This window comes from Callorhinus ursinus, unplaced genomic scaffold (genome assembly GCF_003265705.2).
Source record: "Callorhinus ursinus isolate GAN/ISIS: 27379988/994484 unplaced genomic scaffold, GSC_fseal_2.0 scaffold27, whole genome shotgun sequence".
Classification (NCBI taxonomy): Eukaryota; Metazoa; Chordata; class Mammalia; order Carnivora; family Otariidae; genus Callorhinus; species Callorhinus ursinus.
In genome coordinates, this window is record NW_027397089.1 from 3,598,017 (window position 1) to 3,622,101 (window position 24,085).

General features: G+C 39.8%; 1 protein-coding gene across 9 annotated transcripts in view; it reads right to left on the reverse strand.

Annotated features, from left to right (window-relative positions):
* The window catches only part of BICD1 (BICD cargo adaptor 1), a 228,553-nt gene extending 209,379 nt beyond the window's left edge, over nt 1–19,174 (reverse strand). For 7 of the 9 annotated variants that reach the window (XM_073877732.1, XM_073877734.1, XM_073877733.1 and 4 more), the window contains exon 1: nt 18,329–19,174. In XM_073877732.1, coding sequence (XP_073733833.1) covers nt 18,329–18,541 — 213 coding nt within the window. In that variant the 5' untranslated portion in view covers nt 18,542–19,174. Of the gene's footprint in view, nt 1–3,868; nt 4,150–15,538; nt 15,634–18,328 lie in introns of those variants that run through there. The other 2 variants (XM_073877736.1, XM_073877737.1) reach the window with 2 other exon arrangements.
* Nucleotides 19,175–24,085: the final 4,911 nt, after the last annotated feature.

Sequence of the window (24,085 nt, forward strand, 5' to 3'; positions counted from 1 at the left end):
GATATGTAGGATTACATTTAGATTTTAGAATAAGAATTTATGAAATGTATAAAAGCATTATTTATTTCAATATATGGAAGTTTGTTAGAGAAGAAAGTATAATTTGATTCCTTTTATGTTCCACACATACATGACTTACACTTGGACAGAGTCTAGATTAGCTACTAAATGCTAAGTGCTCTTCTTTGATGAGTGATACTGGGGGTCTAGTATACAATGACCTGTGATTTGTGTGAGATTGTTGGGCCCAAGTACTGTGTGCATTTCATATCATAATATAGGCTGCCGGACGCCATTCTCAAAACTCATAGCAATTCACTCTCCAAGAAGCAACGTCTAAGAATGCTCACACTGGGGCGCCTGGGTGGCTCAGTCGGTTGAGACTTTGGCCTGGGTCATGATCCCGGGGCCCTGGCTGGAAGCCTGCTTCTCCCTCTCCTCCCCGCTCGTGCTCTCTTTCACTATCTGTCTCTCTCTCTCAAATAAATAAAATTAAATTTAAAAAAATAAAGAATGCTCACACTTCTACACACTTTCCAACACTGCGTATTATCAATATTTTCACTTTTTTTAAGTTAACTGATGAAAAACTAAAAACTATTATTGATTTGCATTCACTGACTACTAAGATTGTGCATCTTTTCAGATGTTATTATTTGCAAATCCTCCTGTTTGTCTATTTAGTCTTTGCCTTTTTTCTACTCTATTATTGTTTTCGGTCAACCTGTAGGAGATGTACTTTAGGGATAACAGTCTCTGTAAGTCATCCATGCTGCGTTATTTTTCCAGTCTGTTGCTTGTTTTTGACTTTTGTTTATGGTATCTATCATATTTTTAATTTTTTTTAATTTTTAAAAATTTCTATGTAACCAAATGTGTCAGTCCTACCTTTGGATTGCAAGTTTCATATCTTGCTTAGGAATATTTCCCCCACACTGACATTTAATAAATGTTCTCAGGAATTTTCTCCTAATTAGAGTTCATTCTTTAACAATCCATTAAATCCTCAAAATTCTAGTGTAAAGTTAAAGGAGAGAGAATAAATGAGGACAAGAAAGAAAAGTATAAGGATAGAGAAAAGGGACTGGAGAAGTCTTATTTTTCAATGTTAAAGAGGAAGTTTCCATGTGATGCTGCATTGTTGAAATTTTCCTCTCCATATGGTTAATGTTATGAAGGGGAAAAAAACTCAAGTATTTTGACTTGAAAATGTAATTAAGTTTTAATTACATAAATATAACCATAAGGGAAAATTATTGGCTTAAAACTATCTGAGCACAAATAATATTCTAAATTTTTTTTAAAGTAAGAAGAGGAACAATTACAATTTTCATAATACTAAAAGTGAAATAACGTAAAATGATAAAAAATAAGCAAATTCCTAATTAGGCAATATTTCATCTGAGCCTTTTCCATAAAAGTTTTAAATTTTATGATATTCTGATGTTATTTATATGTAAATAGACCAGTGAATTGGGAATTAATCAACAAATTTATTTTTCCAACAACTGTCATGAGAAGAAAATAACTAAAGGGAGAATTTTTTACAGAGCTACGGGTAATAAAACATTCCAGATGCTTAAGTTAGAAATATGCATGTGCTTGCTCAAAAGCCAAAACAAATGTACTTTTGAGATGAGAACTTGTTTTTTTAATACTTTATGAAAAGCCCTTAAATAATATTTTTCTCCAAAGTAACTTCTTAAGAATTAGAGCACAGATCCCATTAGGGTTTCCAATAACATCTAATCAGACAATTAAGTTCCTTTGTTGGAGCTTGTCTGCTTTGCTTATAAAAATGTATGCAAAGTCTATGATGACCACAACCAAACACTTGGCATCCTTTTCCTTAACACTTACTGGGGACATAGAAATAAACAGTATGCTCTGCCCTCATTCACTTGCTGCTTCCCTGTAAATGCTGAAAGCCTATCAAAGCAGAGTCAAGAGAGCAAAAACACGACTCCTGAAACCAATGGGTCCTAAAGAAGAGAAAAATAGTAAGGAATATTGCACCATCTACCAAGAATGTTATTATAGGGACGCCTGAGTGGCTTAGTCGGTTAAGCGTCTGCCTTCGGCTCAGGTCATGATCTCAGGGTCCTGGGATCGAGTCCCTCATTGGGCTCCCTGCTCAGCGGGGAAACTGCTTCTCCCTCTGCCTGCAGCTTCCCCTGCTTGTGCTCTCTCTCTCTTTCAAATAAATAAATAAAATCTTTTTTAAAAAAAGAATGTTATTATAAAACCATTACAGTAAGACAATGTGATATTTGCATACTGCATAAACCAATAGCCAGTGGAACAGAATAGTCCAGAAACAGAACTACCCTATATAGAAACTTGATTTGTGACAAAGCAGACTTTGAAGATTAGTGGAGGAAAGGCCTGTTCAATAACTCGGATAAGTGGCTATCCAATTTTAGGGGAAAATTATGGGAAAAAAATTAAATTAGATTTCTATCTCACATTAAACACATAGATCAACTCCAGGAAGAATGAAAGTTTTAAATATAAAAGGCAAACCATAATACATTCAGAAAACAATGTAGGTGAATATTTTTATTTTTTACTTTTTTTAAGATTTTATTTATTTATTTGACACACACAGAGAGAGAGAGAGAGAGAGAGAGAGAGAGAGAGAGGGAACACAAGCAGGGGGAGCGGCAGGCAGAGGGAGAAGCAGTCTCCCCGCTGAGCAGGGAGCCCAATGCAGGACTCGATCCCAGGATCCTGAGATCATGACCTGGGCCAAAGGTGGGCATTTAACTGACTGAGACACCCAGGCACCCCTAGGTGAATATTTTTATGACCTCATAGTAAGGAAGGATTTCTTAAACAAGAGTCAAAACACAGAATCTATAAAGGCATGATAAATGAACCAAATAAAAATTATGAAGTTCTCTTCATCAAAGGACACCCCAGAAAGAATCAAAAGACAAGCCACAAACCAGGAAAAGATTTCTAACACATATAACTAAGAAGGCTTAGTCTACAGAATACAGATACACTCCCACAAATCAGTAAGAAAAATATAAACAACCCCAATAGAAAAATGGGCAAAAGACACACAAAAAACCATTTCAATGAAGAGGAAACATAAATGCCTGTAAACATTTAAGGTTAATGCTTAACCTCATTAACAGTCCCAAAAATACAAACTAAAGGTACAATGAGACACACTTTCACATCCACCAGTGAGGCAAATATCCTGAAGTTTAACAATACAAAGTAATGACAAGGATGTGGAGCCCATGGTGCCTTGTTCCTTGCATAGTTTGCAATTTTTTTTGTTTGTTTGTTTACTGTGGGTTCATAGTTTTTAGAATATTACCTGTGTTGATTCTTTCTAGGCCACCATAGCAGTAGGTTTCTTCAAAGCGGTTACTTCTGACAGATGTCTGCAGGCATGACCAGCCTGGAATCACTCTAAACTAAATTCTGACTTTAAGACCTTAAGGTTTTTTGGATTTTATCCCCTCCACACATATTCACTGTGTGAACGGTCTGCAATCTTTGGTGAAAGCCAGTGGTAGAGGGTTATGAAGCCTGAGGAGAGAGACCCGATTTTTCATGTAGTCAGGTGCTGGACGTAGAGGACAGTGTATCCAATTCTCCATTATACTAAGGGTGGAGTTCTTTGGAGCCCAAACTTAGAAGGATCCTAGGTTTTGTTTCTCTCCTATTTCCTCTACCCTAAGTGGCCCATAGAAACAACGCTCATTTTTACCTGATTTCAACAAATGCACTCAAGGCAAAAGTCAACTTCGATGCACTATTTAGTTCTAAGGGTTTCTGCTTTAATTCAGTTTTAGCCTCTGAGAATCCTAAGTAGCCATTCATTTGTGCATTTTTAAGGGATAGTGTTATATTTTATCCAGCATTTTTGTTTCCAGCAGAAGAGTTAGTCAGAGGTCCTAGACCACTGTACTGCCAGAATCAAAAGCCAAAAATAATGGTTTTAAAACAGAAAGCTAATTATATTATTTTCCTGCTTTGAAGTTTTGAGGTTTTCGACGCTTGTCCCATGGCATTAGAATAAAGCTGAAGCTCCTTCGCATTCCCATAAGTGACCTCCTCCTGTCCTGAAGCCATAAGAGAGACTCTCCCAGAGGAGAAGCAAAAGGAAGGTTGAACCCGAATCAATGGTAACTGAGAGAAAAGAAAAGAGAGGAGGAAAATGGCAATTAATCTTAATTAGCAAAGCCAATGGCAGAGAATATTCAAGTCTAATATGGACAGAGCTTAACACAGCCAAAGGCTTGATCAACACGTTCGAATCTAAGTCAAGACCACAGGGCACTAGAGGCTCTCAGAGCTGAGAGTCAGGAATCCGATGCGGGGGTGAGGACCAGGAGGAACAGCACCAGCCCGATGTCACGAAAAGACAGTGGGCGATGAGGACCCAAACTAATGGGCAATTAGGCAACCTGGTCACAAAGGCAAGAAGACTGGGAAGCTGCCACTCTTGGAGAAATTCACAAAAAGCCATGAGGCTAAAAGAAACCAAACAGAGCACAGAGGAATAGCAGATATTTCCAGACCCCTAATTCATTAGAGGCACCTTCCTCCAGTGTCACTGGGCCTGCTCTCACTGGTAAAGCCTTCCCATGGCAGACCTCAGAGTCAGCTATACCGAGGCTTTGGCTGGTGGGGACTGACAACCTCCTTACAAGACCTTTCACCATCTGGCCCCAAACCATCTCTCCAGGCTCACCGCCCACCTCTTGTCTCATTTCAGCGGCAACCACACAGCTGCTGACAAGCAACAATCCCTCCAATCTTCCCTCCTTCACAGGTTGTTTCCCTCTTCCTGAATGACTCTGCCTTCTCAGCTGCCTGGAAGATCCTACTTGTTCTTCAATGCCCACTCACAGTTGTCTTGATCAGGAAGTTTTCTCTGTTTTTTTTTTTCCCTCTGATTTTTTAAAGGTAACTTTGCTGCCTTCCACTTCCATGTCCTATCAGGCACAGCCAATACATTATTGGTTTTATTTTTTTATTATTATTACCACCACATCCATCATTTATCAGGTGTTTACTATGTATCAAGGACTCTATTAAATGCTTCACATGGATTTTTCTTTAATGCCCATAGTTATTATCTTTCTCTATTTTACAGAGGAGAAGAGTGAGGTTCATAGACTTTTAAGTATCAGCCTAAGATCACACAGCTACTAAACAGATTCAAATACAGTTCATTCTGACTCAAAAGCCCATGATCTTTCCAATAAAATACATAATCACCTTTGTTCATGTCTGTTGCCACCAACAGTAATAACTAACTTAAAAATAAAGACCATATCTTCCTCATTTTTGTATAACAAGCATAATGCTTAGCATATAACTTATGCTCTCTAAATATTTAATACAGTAAAAACTTCCAGCTATAAAATAAACAAGACATGAGGATACAATGTACAGTTATAGAATGTACATAAAAATATGTAACAACTTCATGGTATGGTAACAGACCGTAGCCAGATTTATGATGATGATCACGTCATAAAGTGTATAAATGTTGGGGTGCCCGGGTGGCTCAGTTGGTTAAGTGGCTGCCTTTGGCTCAGGTCATGATCCTGGGGTCGAGCCCCACATCGGGCTCCCTGCTCGGCGGGGAGCCTGCTTCTCCCTCTCCCTCTGCCTGCCTCTCTGCCTACTTGTGTGCTCTCTGTATCTCTCTGCCAAATAAATAAATAAAATCTTTAAAAAAAATAAAAAATAAAAAAATAAAGTATATAAATGTTGAATCACTATGTTGTGTACCTGAAACTGTACCATATTGAATGTCAACTACACTTCAATAAAAAAATTTGATACATAAATGAATGAAATAATGACTAGCATCCATTCCAGTCCCTCAGAAACTAGAATATCAATGATAGCACAGAATCCCTATTCCAATGTCTTTTATGTCACCTTAGAGTAGGATCTACTGGATGGCTCAGACGGTCCAGAATAAGAGACAGAGAATAAAAGAAAGTTAAAGATTCAGGTACAAAAAAACGGAAAAGTCAACACAGCATCTTTTTAGTAAACTGATTTAATCAAAAAATGGTTATTTTTAAAACAAGTGGTATAATGCAACCTCTTTTCAAAATAACTGGCTATCTGTGGCATCTGGCTGACTCAGTTTGTACAGCATGTGACTCTTGATCTTGGGATCGTGAGTTTGCCACATTGGGTATAGAGGTTCCTTAAATAAAAATATATTTTTTTAAAATAAAGTAAAATAACTGGTTATCTTAATAACTTCCATCTTTCTTTTCTAGCCTAAATCAATGCAATACCATAAACATTTATTAAATACTTGCTATGGGGGGAGAGTTAAAAAAAAAAAAAAGAATGCATCGTATCTCGTGAGCTACCAGTTTAATTTAAATTCCTTTTCCGGGAAAGAAGTTGTCTTGCTTGAATGTATGCACAGGTTATCTCACTAGAGGAAAAAAGAGTGCAGAACATTGTGACTCCTTTGCTCAAAATCCTCCACAAGTTTCCCCATCTTAGAGCAAAAAGCAAAGTCCTGGTTACAACCTAAAAGCTGTTTCATCATTTAACCCCCATTCTCCCTGCGCTCATTTACTTTTCACCCCCTCATTCAGTCCCAGACAGCCAGATGGCCTCCTTGCCATCCCTCTCTAGGAGCCTTTGTCTGACCACACTATTGAAAATAGTAACCTGGGTGGCTCAGTGTGTTAAGCATCAAACTCTTGGTTTCAGCTCAGGTCATGATCTCCCTGTCATGAGATGGAGCCCCATGTTGGGCTCAGCGCTCACCGGGGAGTCTGCTTCCCCTCTCCCTCTGCACACCCTCCTTGCACTGTCTCTCTCTCTCTCTCACTCACTTGTTCTCTCTGAAATATATAAATAAATCTCTAAAACAATTTTTTTTCACTTGGAACGGATCAATGACAAAAACCTCATGGGTAGAGAGTTCTTTTCACTGTCTTTTCCCGAAATGTCTTACTGTGACCACTGTCTAAAAATGTAATTGTGGCTTTGAGCTCCTGGTCTCAATTCTAGCAAATAATAGCTCATATTATCCCAAACACTTCAAATGACCTGCAAGGTATATTATTTATTTTGCTGAAATGAAAAACAAGCATATATAACTTGACTGGAAATAATTACAGTGAACAGATGACCTGAGGACTCTCTTAGGAAAGGGTTCTTTAAATTATTTTAAAATATTGGGGCACCTGGGTGGCTCAGTCGTTAAGCGTCTGCCTTCAGCTCAGGTCATGATCCCAGGGTTCTGGGATGGAGCCCCACATGGGGCTCCCTGCTCAGCGGGAAGCCTGCTTCTCCCTCCCCCACTCCCACTGCTTGTGTTCCCTCTCTCACTGTCTCTATCTCTGTCAAATAAATAAATAAAATCTTTAAAAAAATTATTTTAAAATATTAACTAAAAGAGGATCTTCTTGTTCAAATCATTAAACCATAGTTAATTCTGAATTACCAACACTACTTAAGAACCTATATCAATTTTTTAAAAATAATTCAGAGCCAACAATTTAAAAGATATTTAGAATTGGTTTTCAAGTGCAATATATCCCCTTCCTTCTGCCTCTCTAATGGTTGCTTTTCCTTCCTAATTATATTTACTTGAGGTTTTGAGTTTAAAAGCTCTGCACACACACCAGCACTAGCAGAAAGCAAGCCAGATTGTGATTTAAAGGGGAAAAAGGGTTGTATATGCCAAGGAGATAATGTGCAAGATGATAGTATCTTCAGCTCAACAAAAGAAGTCATCTAGTCTTACCTCACACCGAGGTCAACTTAAAAAAAAAAAAAATCTCCTAAAACCTTCTAGAAAATGGCAATCAGTAAGGCTTATCAACAACGCACATACATGTTATAATATAAACCTCTTTCAATTTCAAAAATTGATGGGTAAGGGCTCTTCAGCAGTGGCATTTGAATCCACATTAGTCTGCAGTATGCAAGAGAAAAACAAAGACGCATCATTCTGAACCTTCCATTACAGACCCACGCCAAACTGCAACAAAACATTCTTAAGGAAATTGCTGTTATTGTGTACTTCCCATAAATGTAAACAGGTTTCTTATTTTCAATTCTAAATTTAAAGATAGAAACACAGCAGTTAAATATTACATTTTAGAATAGTGCTTTTTCTCCATAAAATACTGTTTGAAAACAGTAAGCATGCATAACCAAAGAGCAACTGAAAATAACCCCAGAAGTTAACGATCAATGTATCAAAGCAATTCTTTTTTAATATCTTATTTATAAACTTGTAAAGTTTGCATAAGCTACTGCAAACAGAGTAAAGCCACAAAACAGATTCAACACAGGAGACAACTTTCAAAAGAAACTTTAAACAACCCTGGAGGACATTAAAATAAACACAGTCTCATTTAACATACATCTCTGTCTAATGCAGTCAAGTTTTTGATGATTATTTGTTGGTTTTCTGAAAGGCTTTACAGCATTTTAATTTCTAGAAAATGGAGAAGTAAAAAGACAGTACAATCAAGGTTTCCATCCATATTAGCTCATAACTTCCCAGCTTTTCTCTCCAAAACACTTCAGTTCCTGGGGCACCTGAGTGGCTCAGTCGGTTAAGCATCCGACTCTTGATTTCAGCTCAGGCCATGATCTTAGGATCATGAAATTGGCCCCGCATTGGGCTCCACGCTGGGCATGCAGCCTGTTTAGGATTCTTCCTCTCTCCTCTCCCTCTGCCCCTTCCCACCAAAAATAAATAACAAATAAATCTTTTAAGAAAAACAAAAAACACTTCTATTCCTGTGGAGTCATTTACTCCTAGAGTTGGAAGTTTCTAAGAGAGGTTCTCAGCCCCAGCTGTACCTATGAGGGAAGAAGGGTTAACATAATAAAGCCCCAGCTCCACCCCCAATGACTCTGAACTATCCTGGAGTAGGGTCAAGCCAGCAGTGTTTTTGTAAATCACTCAGGTGACCCTAATGAGTAGTCTGTATAGAAAGTCACTGATTCTGACCCAGCTCTTCTAAAAGAAGATCCCAGGGTGGGTATTTAAGCTTTGCTTTAAACACTTCCTATGCTGAGACCCAAAATCTCATCCAAAAACTCTAAAGGTAATATAGTACTTTATAGATGGTCATTTTTCAAATATGAATGGCTATTTTTACAGGGCAGGGTGACCCATCATTTCTCCTAACAACTACAGAGTTCCAAGATCTTTGTACTTGTACCTCTTCCTAAAATTCACTTCCCCCAATCTCCATGTGACTCATCATTCAGGTCTGGGCTCAAATGTCACCTCTGGAGAGGGCTTCCTGATCACACTTTTCCCAACCAGTCTCCACCTCTCCACTCACAGCATTCCTCACATCCTAAGTGCATGTGTGCTTGCTGATGATCTCCTAGGTCTGAAACATCAGCTCCATTCAGACAGCTCCATCTTGTCTGTCTTGCTCAACACTCTATCTTCAGCAAGTGGCACAGTGCCCAACATAGTAGCCACTCAATACGAACATTTGAATGGATAAATGAAACAGAACAAGAGGCATGGGCAATCTAAAGCAAAACCCAAACTCAGATTGCTATATAATGTAAGTAGTTGACAGTGCCAATTATAAAATATTGAATTAAGTGTAAAAGACAAAATACATCATTGTGTGTGTGTGTGTGTGTGTGTGTGTGTGTATGAACACAAATATTCTGGAGGCTATAGACCCCCTCAATGTTAACCATATAGCTTCAAACTGTAAAAAGTTTCATGGAAACTTCCCCAAATTTACAGAGGTAGTCATCTTAAATTCCTTATTATGCATCAGTTTTCTTCTGAAAATCAAGCAAAACATAATCAAAATTAAGATAAACTTTTGATATACTTTGAAAACATTCCAAATATTCAAAAGTCATAAATACTGCAAAGTGCTAAACATTAAAACAGAAAAATGTAACCATATTGGAAACACTGTGATCTAGTGGTGGGGAAAAGAGTATAAAAAAACACAAACAATATGAAATTACTTGGAACACGTGAAATGATAAAATCAAAAAACTCAGATTGCAGTGGGGAAAACTTGAGAGATCATTCTTTTTTTTTTAAGATTTTATTTACTTATTTGACAGAGAGAGACAGCTAGAGAGGGAACACAAGCAGGGGGAGTGGAAGAGGGAGAAGCAGGCTTCCCACTAAGCAGGGAGCCCAATGTGGGGATGGAGCCCAATGTGGGGCTGGAGCCCGATGTGGGGCTCGATCCCAGGACCCCGGGATCATGACCTGAGCCAAAAGCAGACCCTAAACGACTGAGCCACCCAGGCGCCCCTAGAGATCATTCGATATAAACTCCTTTCTAAGTATGAACCTTCCAGACAGTATTCCTAGCATGTGGTTGGCTAGCCTTTCCTTAAATTTTTTTGGTGACAGGGAACCCCTAAAGAAATCTGCCTTGTTCCATTATTGGACACCTATACTTGTTAGCTCTTGATTTTGACTCAAAATCTGGCTCCCATGGACCCAGTGGGCCTTGTTCTGCTCTCTGAAGCCAAGTACAAATATGTCAACGAAACAAACTCAATGAGTCAGTTCTACAACAATATAGGTATGATTAAAGAAGTAAAGTGAATCCACAAGGGAAATAAATTTGGGCCAGGTGCTCAAAGGAAAAGAGAACAATGAATTGTTATAAATAAATAAATAAACAAACAATCAAGGGACAGAATACAAGTGTGAAAACAGGTGGATTATCCTGTCTGGAGGTGAGTGACCAGAGTAGAAATAGATAGGAGGGAAAAGACAGAAAACAGTTGATGCACACCCCTGAAGGCTAAATAAAAATTACGGTAATTGGACAAGATTATTCTATAATTTGTAAAAAAAAAATAGAATTAATTTGAAATGTAAAGGACAAGTAGATAAAATAAGTAGACTAGAGCATCACAGAAATTTAGAGCTAAAAAAAATCATAGAAATTATCTATCCCAACCCCTTAATTTTATAGACAAATAATTAAATCCTAGAAGAAAAGGTATCAATTGCCACTCTTATATTCCTTTTCATTGTTTTAAGGAAGAACACTTTTGCCAAACAATTTTCTATCTTATAGCCACTGATCCTCACCGCCTGTGTAACATGCTGAATCTGAGATTCTGTATAAAACCCTAACCAGCTATCTCAAAACTCAACTACCACAGGGCAAATATGGAATAACATAATGAGGCTCAACTGCCTGAATCATCTTGGCTTCTCACCAAGACCCAGTATGGACAGGATGTGGCCACACTGCAGGACCAGTGCTCACCAGCCATGGAATCTAGCCACTTATTATGCTGATACACATAGCCCCATCACCAGCCAAGAAGACAAGAATCAAAATTGCTGCTAATTCACCCACAAAACTTTCCATTTTTTCTTCGGTATTATCACACAAGGCCACCTGCTCCCTCCAAGCCCCCAGGGTCACCCACACTCCCTGAGATTCTCTGGTTTTCTTCTCTACTCAGTCCCATTTTCTTCACACTTGAAACACCAGTGCCTTAAAAAGGAAGCCCTGCAGGGCACCTGGGTGGCTCAGTAGTTAAGCATCTGCCTTCAGCTCAGGTCATGATCTTAGGGTCCTGGGATTGAGCCCTGTGTGGGGCTCCCTGCTCAGTGGGAAGTCTGCTTCTCCCTCTGCCCCTCTCCCCCATCTCCGCCCCAACCCACTCATGCTTGCTTGCTCGCGCGCGCTCTAATAAAATCTTAAAAAAAAAAAGTCCTGTTGTAGAAATATCTGCATTTTTAAAAAAATTTTTTAAGATTTTATTTATTTATTTTAGAGAAGGAGGGCAGAGGGGCAGAAGGGGAGGGAGAGGGACAAGCAGACTCCACACTGAGCGTGGAGCCTGACACAGTGGAGCCTGACCCAGGGCTCCATCCCAGGATCCTGAGATCATGACCTGAGCAGAAACCAAGAGTCTGACGCTTTACCAACTGAGCCATCCAGGCACCCTAGAAATATCTGCATTTTAAAAGGATATAGTATTAAGGAAAAACACCAGGTGGCAGAGTAATATGTATAACATGACCCCATTTTTGTGAAAATAAAAGAAAGGAACAACAAAAAACCCTGTCAATGGATTCATATGTTTAAAGACATTTAAAACAAGTATAGAGGGCGCCTGGGTGGCTCAGTTGGTTAAGCGACTGCCTTCAGCTCAGGTCATGATCCTGGAGTCCCTGGATCGAGTCCCGCATCGGGCTCCCTGCTCGGCAGAGAGTCTGCTTCTCCCTCTGACCCTCCCCCCTCTCATGTGCTCTCTCTCTCATTCTGTCTCAAGTAAATAAATAAAATCTTTAAAAATAAAATAAAATAAAATAAAATAAAACAAGTATAGAAGTATACCAAAGTATAAGAATATGGACAGAATCAGGAGAGAAAGGAGAAACAACTAATTTGCATATGATTTTATCTAACTTGGATGTGGCCATAAATTGTAATTACAGAATCATCATTTTGGGGGAGGGGGGTGGGGGGATGGGTTAGCCTGGTGATGGGTATTAAAGAGGGCACGTTCTGTGTGGAGCACTGGGTGTTATGCACAAACAATGAATCATGGAACACTACATCAAAAACTAATGATGTAATGTATGGTGATTAACATAACAATAAAAAATTTAAAAAAAAGAATCATTTTTAAAAAGCAATCAAACTATTATGACCAAAAAAAGAAAGAAAAAAATTTAAATTAAAAGCACTAATGCAATTTCAAGTTATCTGTCAGCAAGAGGTGTGTGCTCTTTCTCCCAGGCCTCTCTAACCTAGGAGGTCAGGAAGGGCCAGTTTTCCACTTACGCTGACCTCTGGGTGCTTCCAGCCCAGCTTCTTTGCCCATTGTTTATTAATTTGCACATCTCCTAATTCAAAATGCAATCAAACTAACTGGTGAAAACATTGTTGAGTTGTTCATATCTTCTATGTTCTGGAGATTAGGTTTGAATAAAATTACAACAAAATGCACAAATTATTCACTTGTTTTATTAAATCGAGGGTTGAGTATTTGAATTTCTCATGCAACTTATGCCTCCCCTCAAAGAAAACATGACTTAAAATGACTCATAAAACCTGGCCATCAACCTGACCCTCTAAAAGGGCTCTTCCCCACAGGACCTTCCTTCGTGAGTGGAGCCACCTTCTACATATCCGAGAAAATTCTCAACTCTCCTCTTTTCCTTACTTCCCACATCCAGACCCAGTATCATGTTCCACCCTACACCTTCTAAACAGCTGCTAGGTTTGACCCCTCCTCATCATCCCTACTGCCCCTGCACAGCTCCAATCCACTCTCTATAACCAACACTGCGACTTTCTAAACCATACTTGTGACTAAAGTATTTCACCCTCTCAGGTAGTATGGTGCAGTGATTAGAAAATGGGCTTCTCAGAGGGCTCTAGAGGGGAGGGGGGTGGGGGATGGGTTAGCTGGTGATGGGTATTAAAGAGGGCACATTCTGCATGGAGCACTGGGTGTTATGCACAATGAATCATGGAACACTACATCCAGAACTAATGATATAAGGTATGGTGATTAACATAACAATAAAAAATTTAAAAAAAAAGAAAATGGGCTTCTTCCTAAACCAGGTTCTACCATTTAGTTTTGCAGCCTTGAGAAGAATCCTTAACCTAAGACCTATTTTCCTCTTCTGCATAATTCAAGTAGTATCTACCTTAATTCTTATAAGAATGAGAGATAAGGTATGCAAAATGCCTAGCCTAAATGGAGCTTTGTACAGAATTAAGTGCTTTATTATTTTTATTATTTTCTTATCTGTAAAAATGAGCAATAAGTTTCTGAATTACTCTGAAGATTAAATAAGATGTAAGGCACCAAACAGTGTTACTGTTTCTTTTCGTTTTCTTTTAATGGTTCCCCTACCCCCAAGGCAAAATGCAGCTGCTGCCACTTTCCCAATATCATCTCCTGCCACTTGACTTCACATGTCTTCTCTAGCATAATGAATTATTTAATAGTAAGACTGCATCTCCTCATGCCTTCCTCTCCTTCAAAGCCATATTTACAGGTACAACATTATGTGTGAGAAAGACTTTACTGTATATTTCAACATGCAAGTAGTTATCATATTTTCAAATTTAAAATGCAATATCCATCAAGTATAAGTGTATTGAAGGGGATGATATATAATATTCATAAGCATGAAAATCTGAAAAAAATCATCAAACCATGGTTACTGTACATGTTCATGCAAACATAATGAATGTGATGAAAGATATAACATCTGTTAAATGATATCTGAGCAACAACTTTTCCAGAGTTGAAATTTTGAGTTGAAATAAAAAGAAGGAATGGTGCAGGTTAGAGCAACTGGGTCAAAAGAAAAAAAAATGACTGAAAGTGATTGTGTTTGTTTGTTGAGGTTGTTTGTAAATACTCTGCAATACTTTCCAAAAGCATATGTTGATATATTATAGATGTTTTAATTAATATGGTAATAAATATAATATAAACATTTCTCTTTCAAAACAGTGAAAGAGAAAATACTAGCTAGGTAAATAAATTAACATTCTCTATGTTTATTCCTAGATTGGAAACAAAATCTGGGGGCTCCCCCCCACTATGATTTCATGATTTAGCATATACAAACCTAACAATCTTTCCAAGCATGTGAAGAAAAAAATTTCTGTTTAAAGTTGAATCCAAATAATTAAATGGCTTTCATCAGGTCCCCAGTGTGACAGTCTCTAAAAAATGTGTAAGTTCAATGTTTATTCCTTGAACGATTTAACCATAGCCCTGAAAAAAACGAAAATTGGCTCCAGGAAGATAAGCTGTTCATTGTCCACAAAGTGCTTCTTTAGCAAATGGTGTCTATCCTTGGCACCAGGGTTAAGAATATGAGGAAAAAAAAAAAAATGAGTTGAAGATTCTTAGTACATAGTCTACCATAACCTAGCTGCAAAACTTTTCTAAAGTCACATGGATATGTTTTCTACAATGCTACCAGGAATGCTGAATCATTCCTTTCTACGGGGATCTTTTTCAACTTTGCTACTTTTTAAATTTCAAATACTGTTTAAGTAAAAAACAAAAAAAGCACAACACAAACAAATTTAAATTCTAGGGTTTTTTTTAACATATGTATATTTTTAGTTTTAAAATTATTTTGGAACTATGACTCTTCCTCAAACACTACTTTGGCCTAAGTGACATTCACAGTGCTGATTTACACACGTCCCAAATATACAATCAGCCAGGACCTGAATATAACTGGGCATGGGTGCCCCTCAGGTCACTGAAAAGCACGCATTACTTGTGAAATCATAAAACCATGGTCAAGTCTTCTACCAGACATGTTGCTTTGTCCAGCTCCCCAAAGATAATTAAAAGGAGACCATTAGGGTGATGGCAGAAGTCATTCCTTTTTCACATCATTAGTACTTTTCTTTCAAGTCTGTTCTTTTGGGTCACGTAGACAAGTGATGTAGGCACACAGCAGAGCCCTAAATGATGTCAAGCCAGGTCAAAAAGCAATCTAGACTTAGGGAACAAAGAACTAGAAAAAAATTAATGAATTCATCATCTTGATTTTGTACATCTTCAGGGAGCACTGCTCACTTGCTTTACTGTCATAGCAGTAATCAGCCTGGGAAGGAGGGCAGCAACATTGCTGGGTGCTGACTCCTGAAAACAAAATGACCTGTAAAGAATGAGCCATGTTGCTACACTGCAAATTACCAATTTTCAACTTGGACTTACTATAATCATTTTCTGTTGACATTCCCATAAACTGGACCAATTACATTTAATGAATCATATTTGTTGAAAGAGCCTAAAAATAAGTCAAAGATTTTATACTTGGCTTTGTAGATAAAATGCAACATTGTTTACTATATGTACTTGCAAATGAACACTTCCCTTTTAAAAATCAGAGCACTCATAAAATATGTCTTTCAAAAATGGCTTCTATATGATATCATCATTGGGATATCTCAGTTTGCCCAATTATTCTGGATTTACTTTTCAAACAGGAAATAATATTGAGACTGATTTAGCTCATTTAAATAATACTCCCGACTAAAGTATACATTTAAAGAATAAAAATATCAGGTCACACTATCAAATGATCAAATATAATGATTATTTTATTACTCTTAAATACATTTTTATGTAATTGCTTAAGACAGTTCATTGAGAATAAAAAATGGAATTAATTTATGTTCAGTGCAACTCAAAATACATATGTAAATGAGTATCATTTGGTAAAAATAATCCTGATAAATTTTTTATTAACCTCCTGCTATACAGAACAAAATATGCCTCAAATTTTTAAAGAAAAAAATTTATAACTGCTATTTGCATTATTCTGTATTAAGAAATTATGAGTTGTACTATTCTCACAAAACATTTTTTTCTCATTTTTCCCATTATTGTTGATGACAGTAATATAAGTAGTGTTTCAATAACAGTCACTTCCTATACTTCCTAATTTTCTTAGTCTTTCTCTGACACTAACCAATATTGACTAGTGAATGTTTGATAAATGTGTCCCTTCTTCCAGTATAAATTTATTCTTTAATAAAATATTTATTATACACTTACAATGTGATAGGCTTTGTGTTAAAGGCTTTGGATGCAAAGCAAATTAAGACAGATTCCTTTCCTTAAGAGCTCATGGTCTGGTAAAGGCAAAAGACAATTGTATTATGGTTTACTATGCAGGGTAAGTGCAAATGACACAGAAATACCCCTAGAAAGGTTTTTAAATCAAGCAGGAAGATCAGTTAACAGTAATACTCTATTTCATTAAATTAGGTCTATCTCCTTTATCAAGGAGGTGATGGCCCACCACTGCCTGGTTTGCACTTCCTCACATTGGCAAAGCAGTGTTGACAGGTTTAAACATCAAAACACCTCTGAGAATTACAGTCACTATCTTGTTTCCTGACTTCACAGGGTTTAACATCACTGAATTTAAACATATCTGACCTAACCTAAGTTGGAAAATACCAGTGAGTCCAGCTGTTGTTAAGAAAAGACATGTACATGGTAAGAAAAACATGAACTCAGAATTTACAGCCTGATACATGAAAATCAGATTTTTACTTGGGGTTTTTATCATATGTTTATTTGTTGGCAGTCAGGCATCAGAATAAAAATAAGACATACCTGAAAGTGTGTTTACCCTATTGTGTACTACATTAGAAGACAAATTGATTAGATAGGTCATAAATCATGTTTTTTAACTGTAGCAACATAAAACAAGCACCCTCCAAAACATTAAGTAAGAAAAACGTTTTTGATAATATATACCAATTTAGAATTAACACTTAAAAGCCAATATGCACCTAAAAATAAAGACGTGCCACAAAGAAAAGCAGTGTGTACACTTAAATTTATAACCGGTGACTTGCTACCCATAGTGCTTCAGGAATCAGGTAAAATAAACTGAGTTCCTTCAACAGTATGTATATTCTTATGAGTGCTTGATAGGAAATCAAAGCATATCCATTATTTTCTTCCAAACATTAGCCAGTGTTTAAGAGAAGCCAAATACCGAAAGACTAAAGAGGACCAGTTTTATAACATGGCCCATTTGTGATACTCTGGTTTTACAAACAATCATTTCAAACAGAAGAGCCTCATTTGATATGGACAGCTACCCTTGTACTTGATATATACCATTCAGACTATGTGTAGGGGAGTTAAATTCTCCCTGGTCAGGGTGACCTTATATGACTTGGGCATGGCTCTGCCTCACTCAGAGGTGAAATCGAGGCAGTGGGATCACCCAGCAGAGTTGTTTTTCTCAGGCAGCCCGATGACAAGAATAACTAAAGCCAAGGAGAACGAAGACTGCCCAGACTTCGTCAGATGGGATTGGCGGAGAGTTCTAATAACAGTTCCCTCTCGCATCAAGGAGTGGTTACATTCAGAAGGCTGAGAGGTACCATAGATCCTACATCCTGAAATCGTGGGTCCCTCAGCACAAACCTACTCATCGCCTTTGTGGATTATGGGATTGTCGCTGGAACCTGGGTTTGAAATAACAGTTTTGAGAAGTTGGATTTACACATTCCAACCGGGCTGAATGTCGCCTTAGAGTGCTGAGACGTAAAGACTTCTGAATCTCCCTCCCCCACAGCCGAAACAGCCACTGCCTCTCAAATTCCAGCTTATACATTCATTTCCTGGGCAATTTTTCTCTTGGGGGGAAAACAATGGACTCTTTCAATCTTCTCTTATCAACAAAGGACTCTAAGACGAAGAAACATTCCTTTCAATCGCATTCCTGTCCGACTTCTTTACAAATGATGAGTGGGCGTCGGGGGTGGGGGGGGACGGGGGCCGAGGAGGGATGAGGTGACAGGCAACTCACCTCTTTCAGCTGCTCCAGCTCCTGTTTGAGGCTGTCGTACTCAGCCTCCAGCTCGTCATACTGCTGTTTGAGGGTCAGCTTCTCCTCCAGGACCACCAGCCCGTACTCGGCAGCCTGGATCTTCTCGTGGGTCGTCTCTGTGAGCTCCTTGGTCAGCCTCTCTATCTCAGTCTTATAATGGTCCACAGTCTGCAATACCTCTTCTGCGGCCATAGCCCCGGTGGATAAGGCAGGAGGGGGTGTCGGGGTGGGGAGATGGATGCAAAGCAGGCGGGGGAAGGGGGAAGGAGGTGGGGAGGGAAGGGTAAAAATGGAAAAGAAAAGTGTGGCTGGATGAACGAGCAGAGCGATGCCCCGACTGCTGCTCCGGCGGCAGCGACTACACTGCCGGAGAAACTAAGGAGAAACGCAACATGGAGAACGCAGGGAGAGGATCGGGGCGAGGCGGCAGCCGCTGCCGCATGTGTCCTCTGGGCCGGCCCCTGCGTGCGGTCAGCAGCCGTGCGGCATGGCCTGGGCTGCGGCGGCCGGGGACGACGAGGGGCTCCGGATTCTGCTTATTCAGAGGCGCCCGGCCGCCATGTCTCCCGGGCAGCGTCACTGCAGTCTCCCCGGGGCCTGGCGCGCCCCGGCTCGCGTCTCGCTCACTCGCTCGCTCCACCTGCTCCCTCTGGCTGTGCTGCAGCCGGTGCGGAATGATGCAGTCTCGGGCCCTCTCCCTCCCTTCGCGCCTGGCCCCGGCTCCGAGCAGGGGGCGGGGAGGCGGATGGAGTCAGCGCGGGGGGAGGGAAGGAACCGACGGAAACATCCCGAGGCGCCTCCCGCCGGGCGCGCGGGGCCGCCGCCGCGGGCTGCACCGGGGCGGGGGGGGGGCGCGCGCGGGTGGGAGGCGGAGGCGGAGGCGGCGGGACCCGCGCCGGGGGAACCTCCGCCCTGCCCGGCTCGCCCCGGGCGGGAGTTCCTCCCAGGACTTTGGCCAGTGGACGTCGCGGCCCCCCGGAGTGGCGGGGCCGCCCCTGCTCTGCAGTTGAGACGGGAGCCCGAGCTCCGGAACTGCCTGGAAAAGGCGCCTTTCCCAGAGAAAAGCAAACAGTAACTAACGCGCTCGGGGCCCGCGCAGCCTTCTCGCCCCCTGGGCTCGCAGCCTCCTTCCCAGCCTCCTGCACCCAAACCAACGCTGTGCTTCCAAAGCCTGCCAGACGCGCCCCAAGGCGAGCGCTCCCCCCGACTCCCACCCCTTCCGCCTCCCCTCCCTTCCCCTCGCTAGCTTGGCCTGGTTTACCTCACACTGTCACCAAATAACCTTATTACCCCTCAGGACAGTCTGCACTGAAGTTGCTTGACCTCGCACAGCGTTCTGTGCCCAGCTTGCCACAAGATTGGATCTGCTCCGAAAAATGCATGCACCCAATAAGCCTCTAGGTACTACTGTTTCTTGCCTCGGTAGTTCTACGCTACACATTCTTCAATAAAGGAAACCTGCATGAAATTCCCTATATATGGTATCAACGATACCCTACAATAAACATGTTTAAAAGAGTAAGAGCTAATAGTTCTTGAGACCACGTGCCAACCATTCTTCTGAGTATGGTATGTGCATTCTCTCTAGTCCTAATGACCACTCTTGGGAGGTGAGAACCATTATCCCCAATTTAAAAGTGGTGAAAGAAAGGCACAGGAAATTGAGGGATTTGTCCAAATCAGGCAACTCTTTTTGTTTACTTTATTTTTTTTTAAGACTTTATTTATTTGAGAGAGAGAGAGAAAAACCAGCATGAGAGAGGAGAGGGTCAGAGGGAGAAGCAGGCTCCCCACTGAGCAAGGAGCCCTACGTGGGGATCCGGGATCAGGACCTGAGCCGAAGGCAGATGATTAACCAACTGAACCACCCAGGCGCCCCCAAATTAGGCAACTCTTAAGTGGTGAAGCCAAAATTTAATCCTAACTCCAGAGCCCTAAACTGGATCATTATATTGGCCTCACCACTCATTAATAATACACACCCAGCAACTAAATATTATATGCTCGTAAAATGACCACTTTGATCAATATGAAGAGTCACAAAAGGAGCCCAAGCCAAAGTCAGAGTGAAAAACCAGAAATGGAGAAGAGATGAGAATGGAGAACCTAGAGGAAAAGGAGAAATAGAAGCAGAAAAGGAGTGATTTCTGTGGAAATGGAAGGGAGGCTCTGGGATCGATAGACCAAAGGTCTTACCAGTTCCTTCCTTCTCTTCTATTGGGTGCCACTATTTAGAGAGCTGTTTCTCAGTGACCAGGAGGTGTTCAACACACACAGAATTTTCTGATTTAGAAAGCAGGACTCAATGCTCCCCTTCGTTTTGTAGATGGTAAAGAAAAAAAGACAGTTGCTCATGGTGTGGGAAGAAGAGCAAACAAACAACAATGCTCTTACAAACCCTTGACTAATAGGCAGTCTGGATGTGATTTTTCACTGCCTCCGAAAACAGACAAAAAACATATTCCTTCCAGATGCTGACAATAACAACAGAATATTCTCTTGTGATTATCTGATCTATAAATAAATAAATAAATGGAGAAAACACTTGAAACACGCTACTAACCATGAATTCCAACCTGGCAGAGAAGCAGGGGTAATAATGACCACATCATTCCACTTATACTGCCTTGATGTCACACTCCAATTGAGAAGCTCCTCTTGGGTGCTCCTGGAGCGCCTATCCTCTAACACAGTGATGAATGATCATGAACCGCTGAGAGAAGAGATGAAAGCTGTAATTGTGGGTAGCCAAACTGCCTTCTTCCCAGTATGCTCCTGGCCTTTCCTCACTCTGCAAAGTGTAAGCAGAGCACTTCCAAAGGCATCATAACACTTGGGGAAGATTGCCTGTTACTCTCTTTCCCTTGGATAGAACTAAGAATGGAGTTTGCCTCTGTGACTTTCCTTCTTCGAAGTTTCCATTCCCCCCCATTCCCTATGCTCTGTCCTGCCCCATTTTTCTGATCGATCCACTCTTGTTAATGTATTCAGTCTGACTTCATTCAGACATTACACTATTTTAACATTACAAGATTTTGCTTATTACAACTTTGATCCTTTATATGTTGGTATTTAACTTGAAGAAAATCAGCTTGTATATCATACTCCTGCAGTACTGCCCAGATTTGTCTTCACGTATATGTCATACATACCATGTATATATAGGTTTGGACACAGATATAGATAGATACAGCTGTAGATCACTGACAAGTATCTAGAAAAGAATTTCTTAAACCATTCCTGGAATTAGGGTTCCCTCATATTTCTTTAAATTAGCAGCCTCCAATTTCTTGGGAAACAATCCTATGCAGGATACAACATAATGGTTAAGAGCAGAAGCCAATCTGCTTAGGTCAAATCCAACTTTGCCACTTACTAGCTATGTGTGCCTCAGTTGCCTCATCCTTAAAGAGGGGACAATAATATAATTACTAACAAGACTGTTGTGAATAGAACAATATTTGACACCTAATAAGCAGCATATGTATGTTTGTTTTTAAGTTTTTGGGAAAAAAAAGAATAAGATTGAGACAGAAAAAGAAACAACAGAATAATCAGTGGAGATCTCTGCAGAAGTGATATTTACCTTAGTATCTAAGGTACCTGAAGGAACTGGATATGCTTAAGGTGGAGAAAGAGCTTTCCAGGAAGAGGGAAGGGCATGTGTAAAGGCCTAAGGCAGAAAACAGCTTGGTGAGTGCGAAGAATAAAAATCAGAAGCTGAGGCTTATAAGCCAAGGGTAGGTGACCTACGACTGTACTAGAAAGACAGACAACACAGAAGGGACATTCAGATCATGCCTGCCTTGCAGGTTAGACTAATTTGGATGTTGAACACCTGAAACTAATATAATATTATATGTCAATTATATCCCAATTTTTAAAAAAGAAAAAAAGAAGAATATGGTCTTTCAAATTGCAAACATTTGCAGAGTAAAAAAATATCCAAGGCAAATGAGTTTCACACCACACAAGAACAAGAGGAGACAAAATACTTCTATTTTGCTTCTCAGCATGCTTTAGAAAAAATTTTAAATAACCCTAACTGGTTTAGCCTTAAAGTCAGAATAGCTGGTAGGTTGTAACCTGGGATTTTAAAGCTGCCAGAAAGGACTTTTTAAATCCTCTGCTCTTCTTTCTAATCCCCCTCAAAATGATGTCTGAAACTCCTTTGGTAATAAAGATGCTTATTATCTCATAATTAGAAATAACTTTGAAATGCAAAAAGTTATTAAACTTAAATTTACACTTATATTTGCTTTATATTTTTTCCTGACTCTGATAAGAAAATACCCCAAGGAAGGAACTGAATGGCTAAAGAAGTGGAGGCTGGGAACATTGCAGACAAACATTATCTAATTCACATCTGTGCCTAAGGCTGGCCTTGCATCCAGCTCTTTAAGATTTGAACAAAATTTCTTAATATGCTTCCTTCTGCCAAAATATGTCCCCTTCTCTGGTTTTTTGATGGCCCTAGAATTTATATAGAGATTCCGAATCTGTTCAGAAACATTCCTTTACCCAACAGCCTAAAAAAAAAAAAGAAAAGAATAAGGAATTTGGGTTTTACTCTCAGTGCAGTGGGAGACTTGATTATTTAGTCAGGAAATGAAATTATTTCATTTATATTTTAGGAACATTATGACTACACACAGAAAAAGATTGGTGGTATCAAAAGATAGAAGTAGGAGGGGCACCTGGCTGGCTCAGTAGATCCTACAGCTCTTGATCTCAGGGTCATGAGTTCAAGCCCCACTTTGCAAGTAGAGTTTATGAAAGAGAGAGAGAGAAGAAAAGAAAAGAAAAGAAAGAAAAAGAAAGAAAGAAAGAAAGAAAGAAAGAAAGAAAGAAAGAAAGAAAGAAAGAAAGAAAAAGAAAGAAAGAAAGAAAGAAAGAAGAAAGAAAGAAAGAAAGAGAAAGAAAGAAAGAAAGAAAAAAGAAAAAAAGAAGAAAGAAAGAAAGAAAGAGGAAGGAGGGAGGGAGGGAGGAGGGAAGGAGCAAAGGAAGGAAGAAAGGAAAAAAGAAAGAAAGAAAGAAAAAAAGAAAAAGAAGAAAGAAAGAAAGAAAGAAAGAAAGAAAGAAAGAAAGAAAGAAAGAAAGAAAGAAAGAAAGAAAAGGGGGCGCCTGGATGGCTCAGTTGGTTGAGCATCAAGATTCTTGGGTTTGGTTCAGGTCATGATCTCATGTGTCATGGGATGGAGCCCCACATCAAGTCTGCATCAAGCGTGATTCGAGCCCCTCATTGGGCACCGCATTCAGCAGGGAGTCTGCTTGAAGATTCTGTCCCTCTGCCCTTCCTCACTCACACATGCTCTCTCTCTCTCTCTCTCTCTCTCTCTCTCTCTCAAAAATAAATAAATAATAAATCTTAAAAAAAAGAAGAAGAAGAAGTGGGGTCACTAGTTAGGAAGCTGTTGTGATTGTCTAGAAGAAGATGGTGGCCTGGACTGAGGTGGTAGCAATAGGGAAAAGAAATAAATGGATTCCTAATATATTGGGGGAGGGGGAGGGGAGATAGAAGTCTCAAGACTTGTTTGGGGATTGGATGTAGGATAGAAAGAAAAAAAGCAACCATTAACAAATTCTAATTTTCTTTTTTAAAGATTTTATTTATTTATTTGACAGAGAGAGACACAGCGAGAGAGGGAACACAAGCAGGGGGAGTGGGAAAGAGAGAAGCAGGCTTCTTGCAGAGCACAGAGGCCAATGCGGGGCTCGATCCCAGGACCTTGGGAT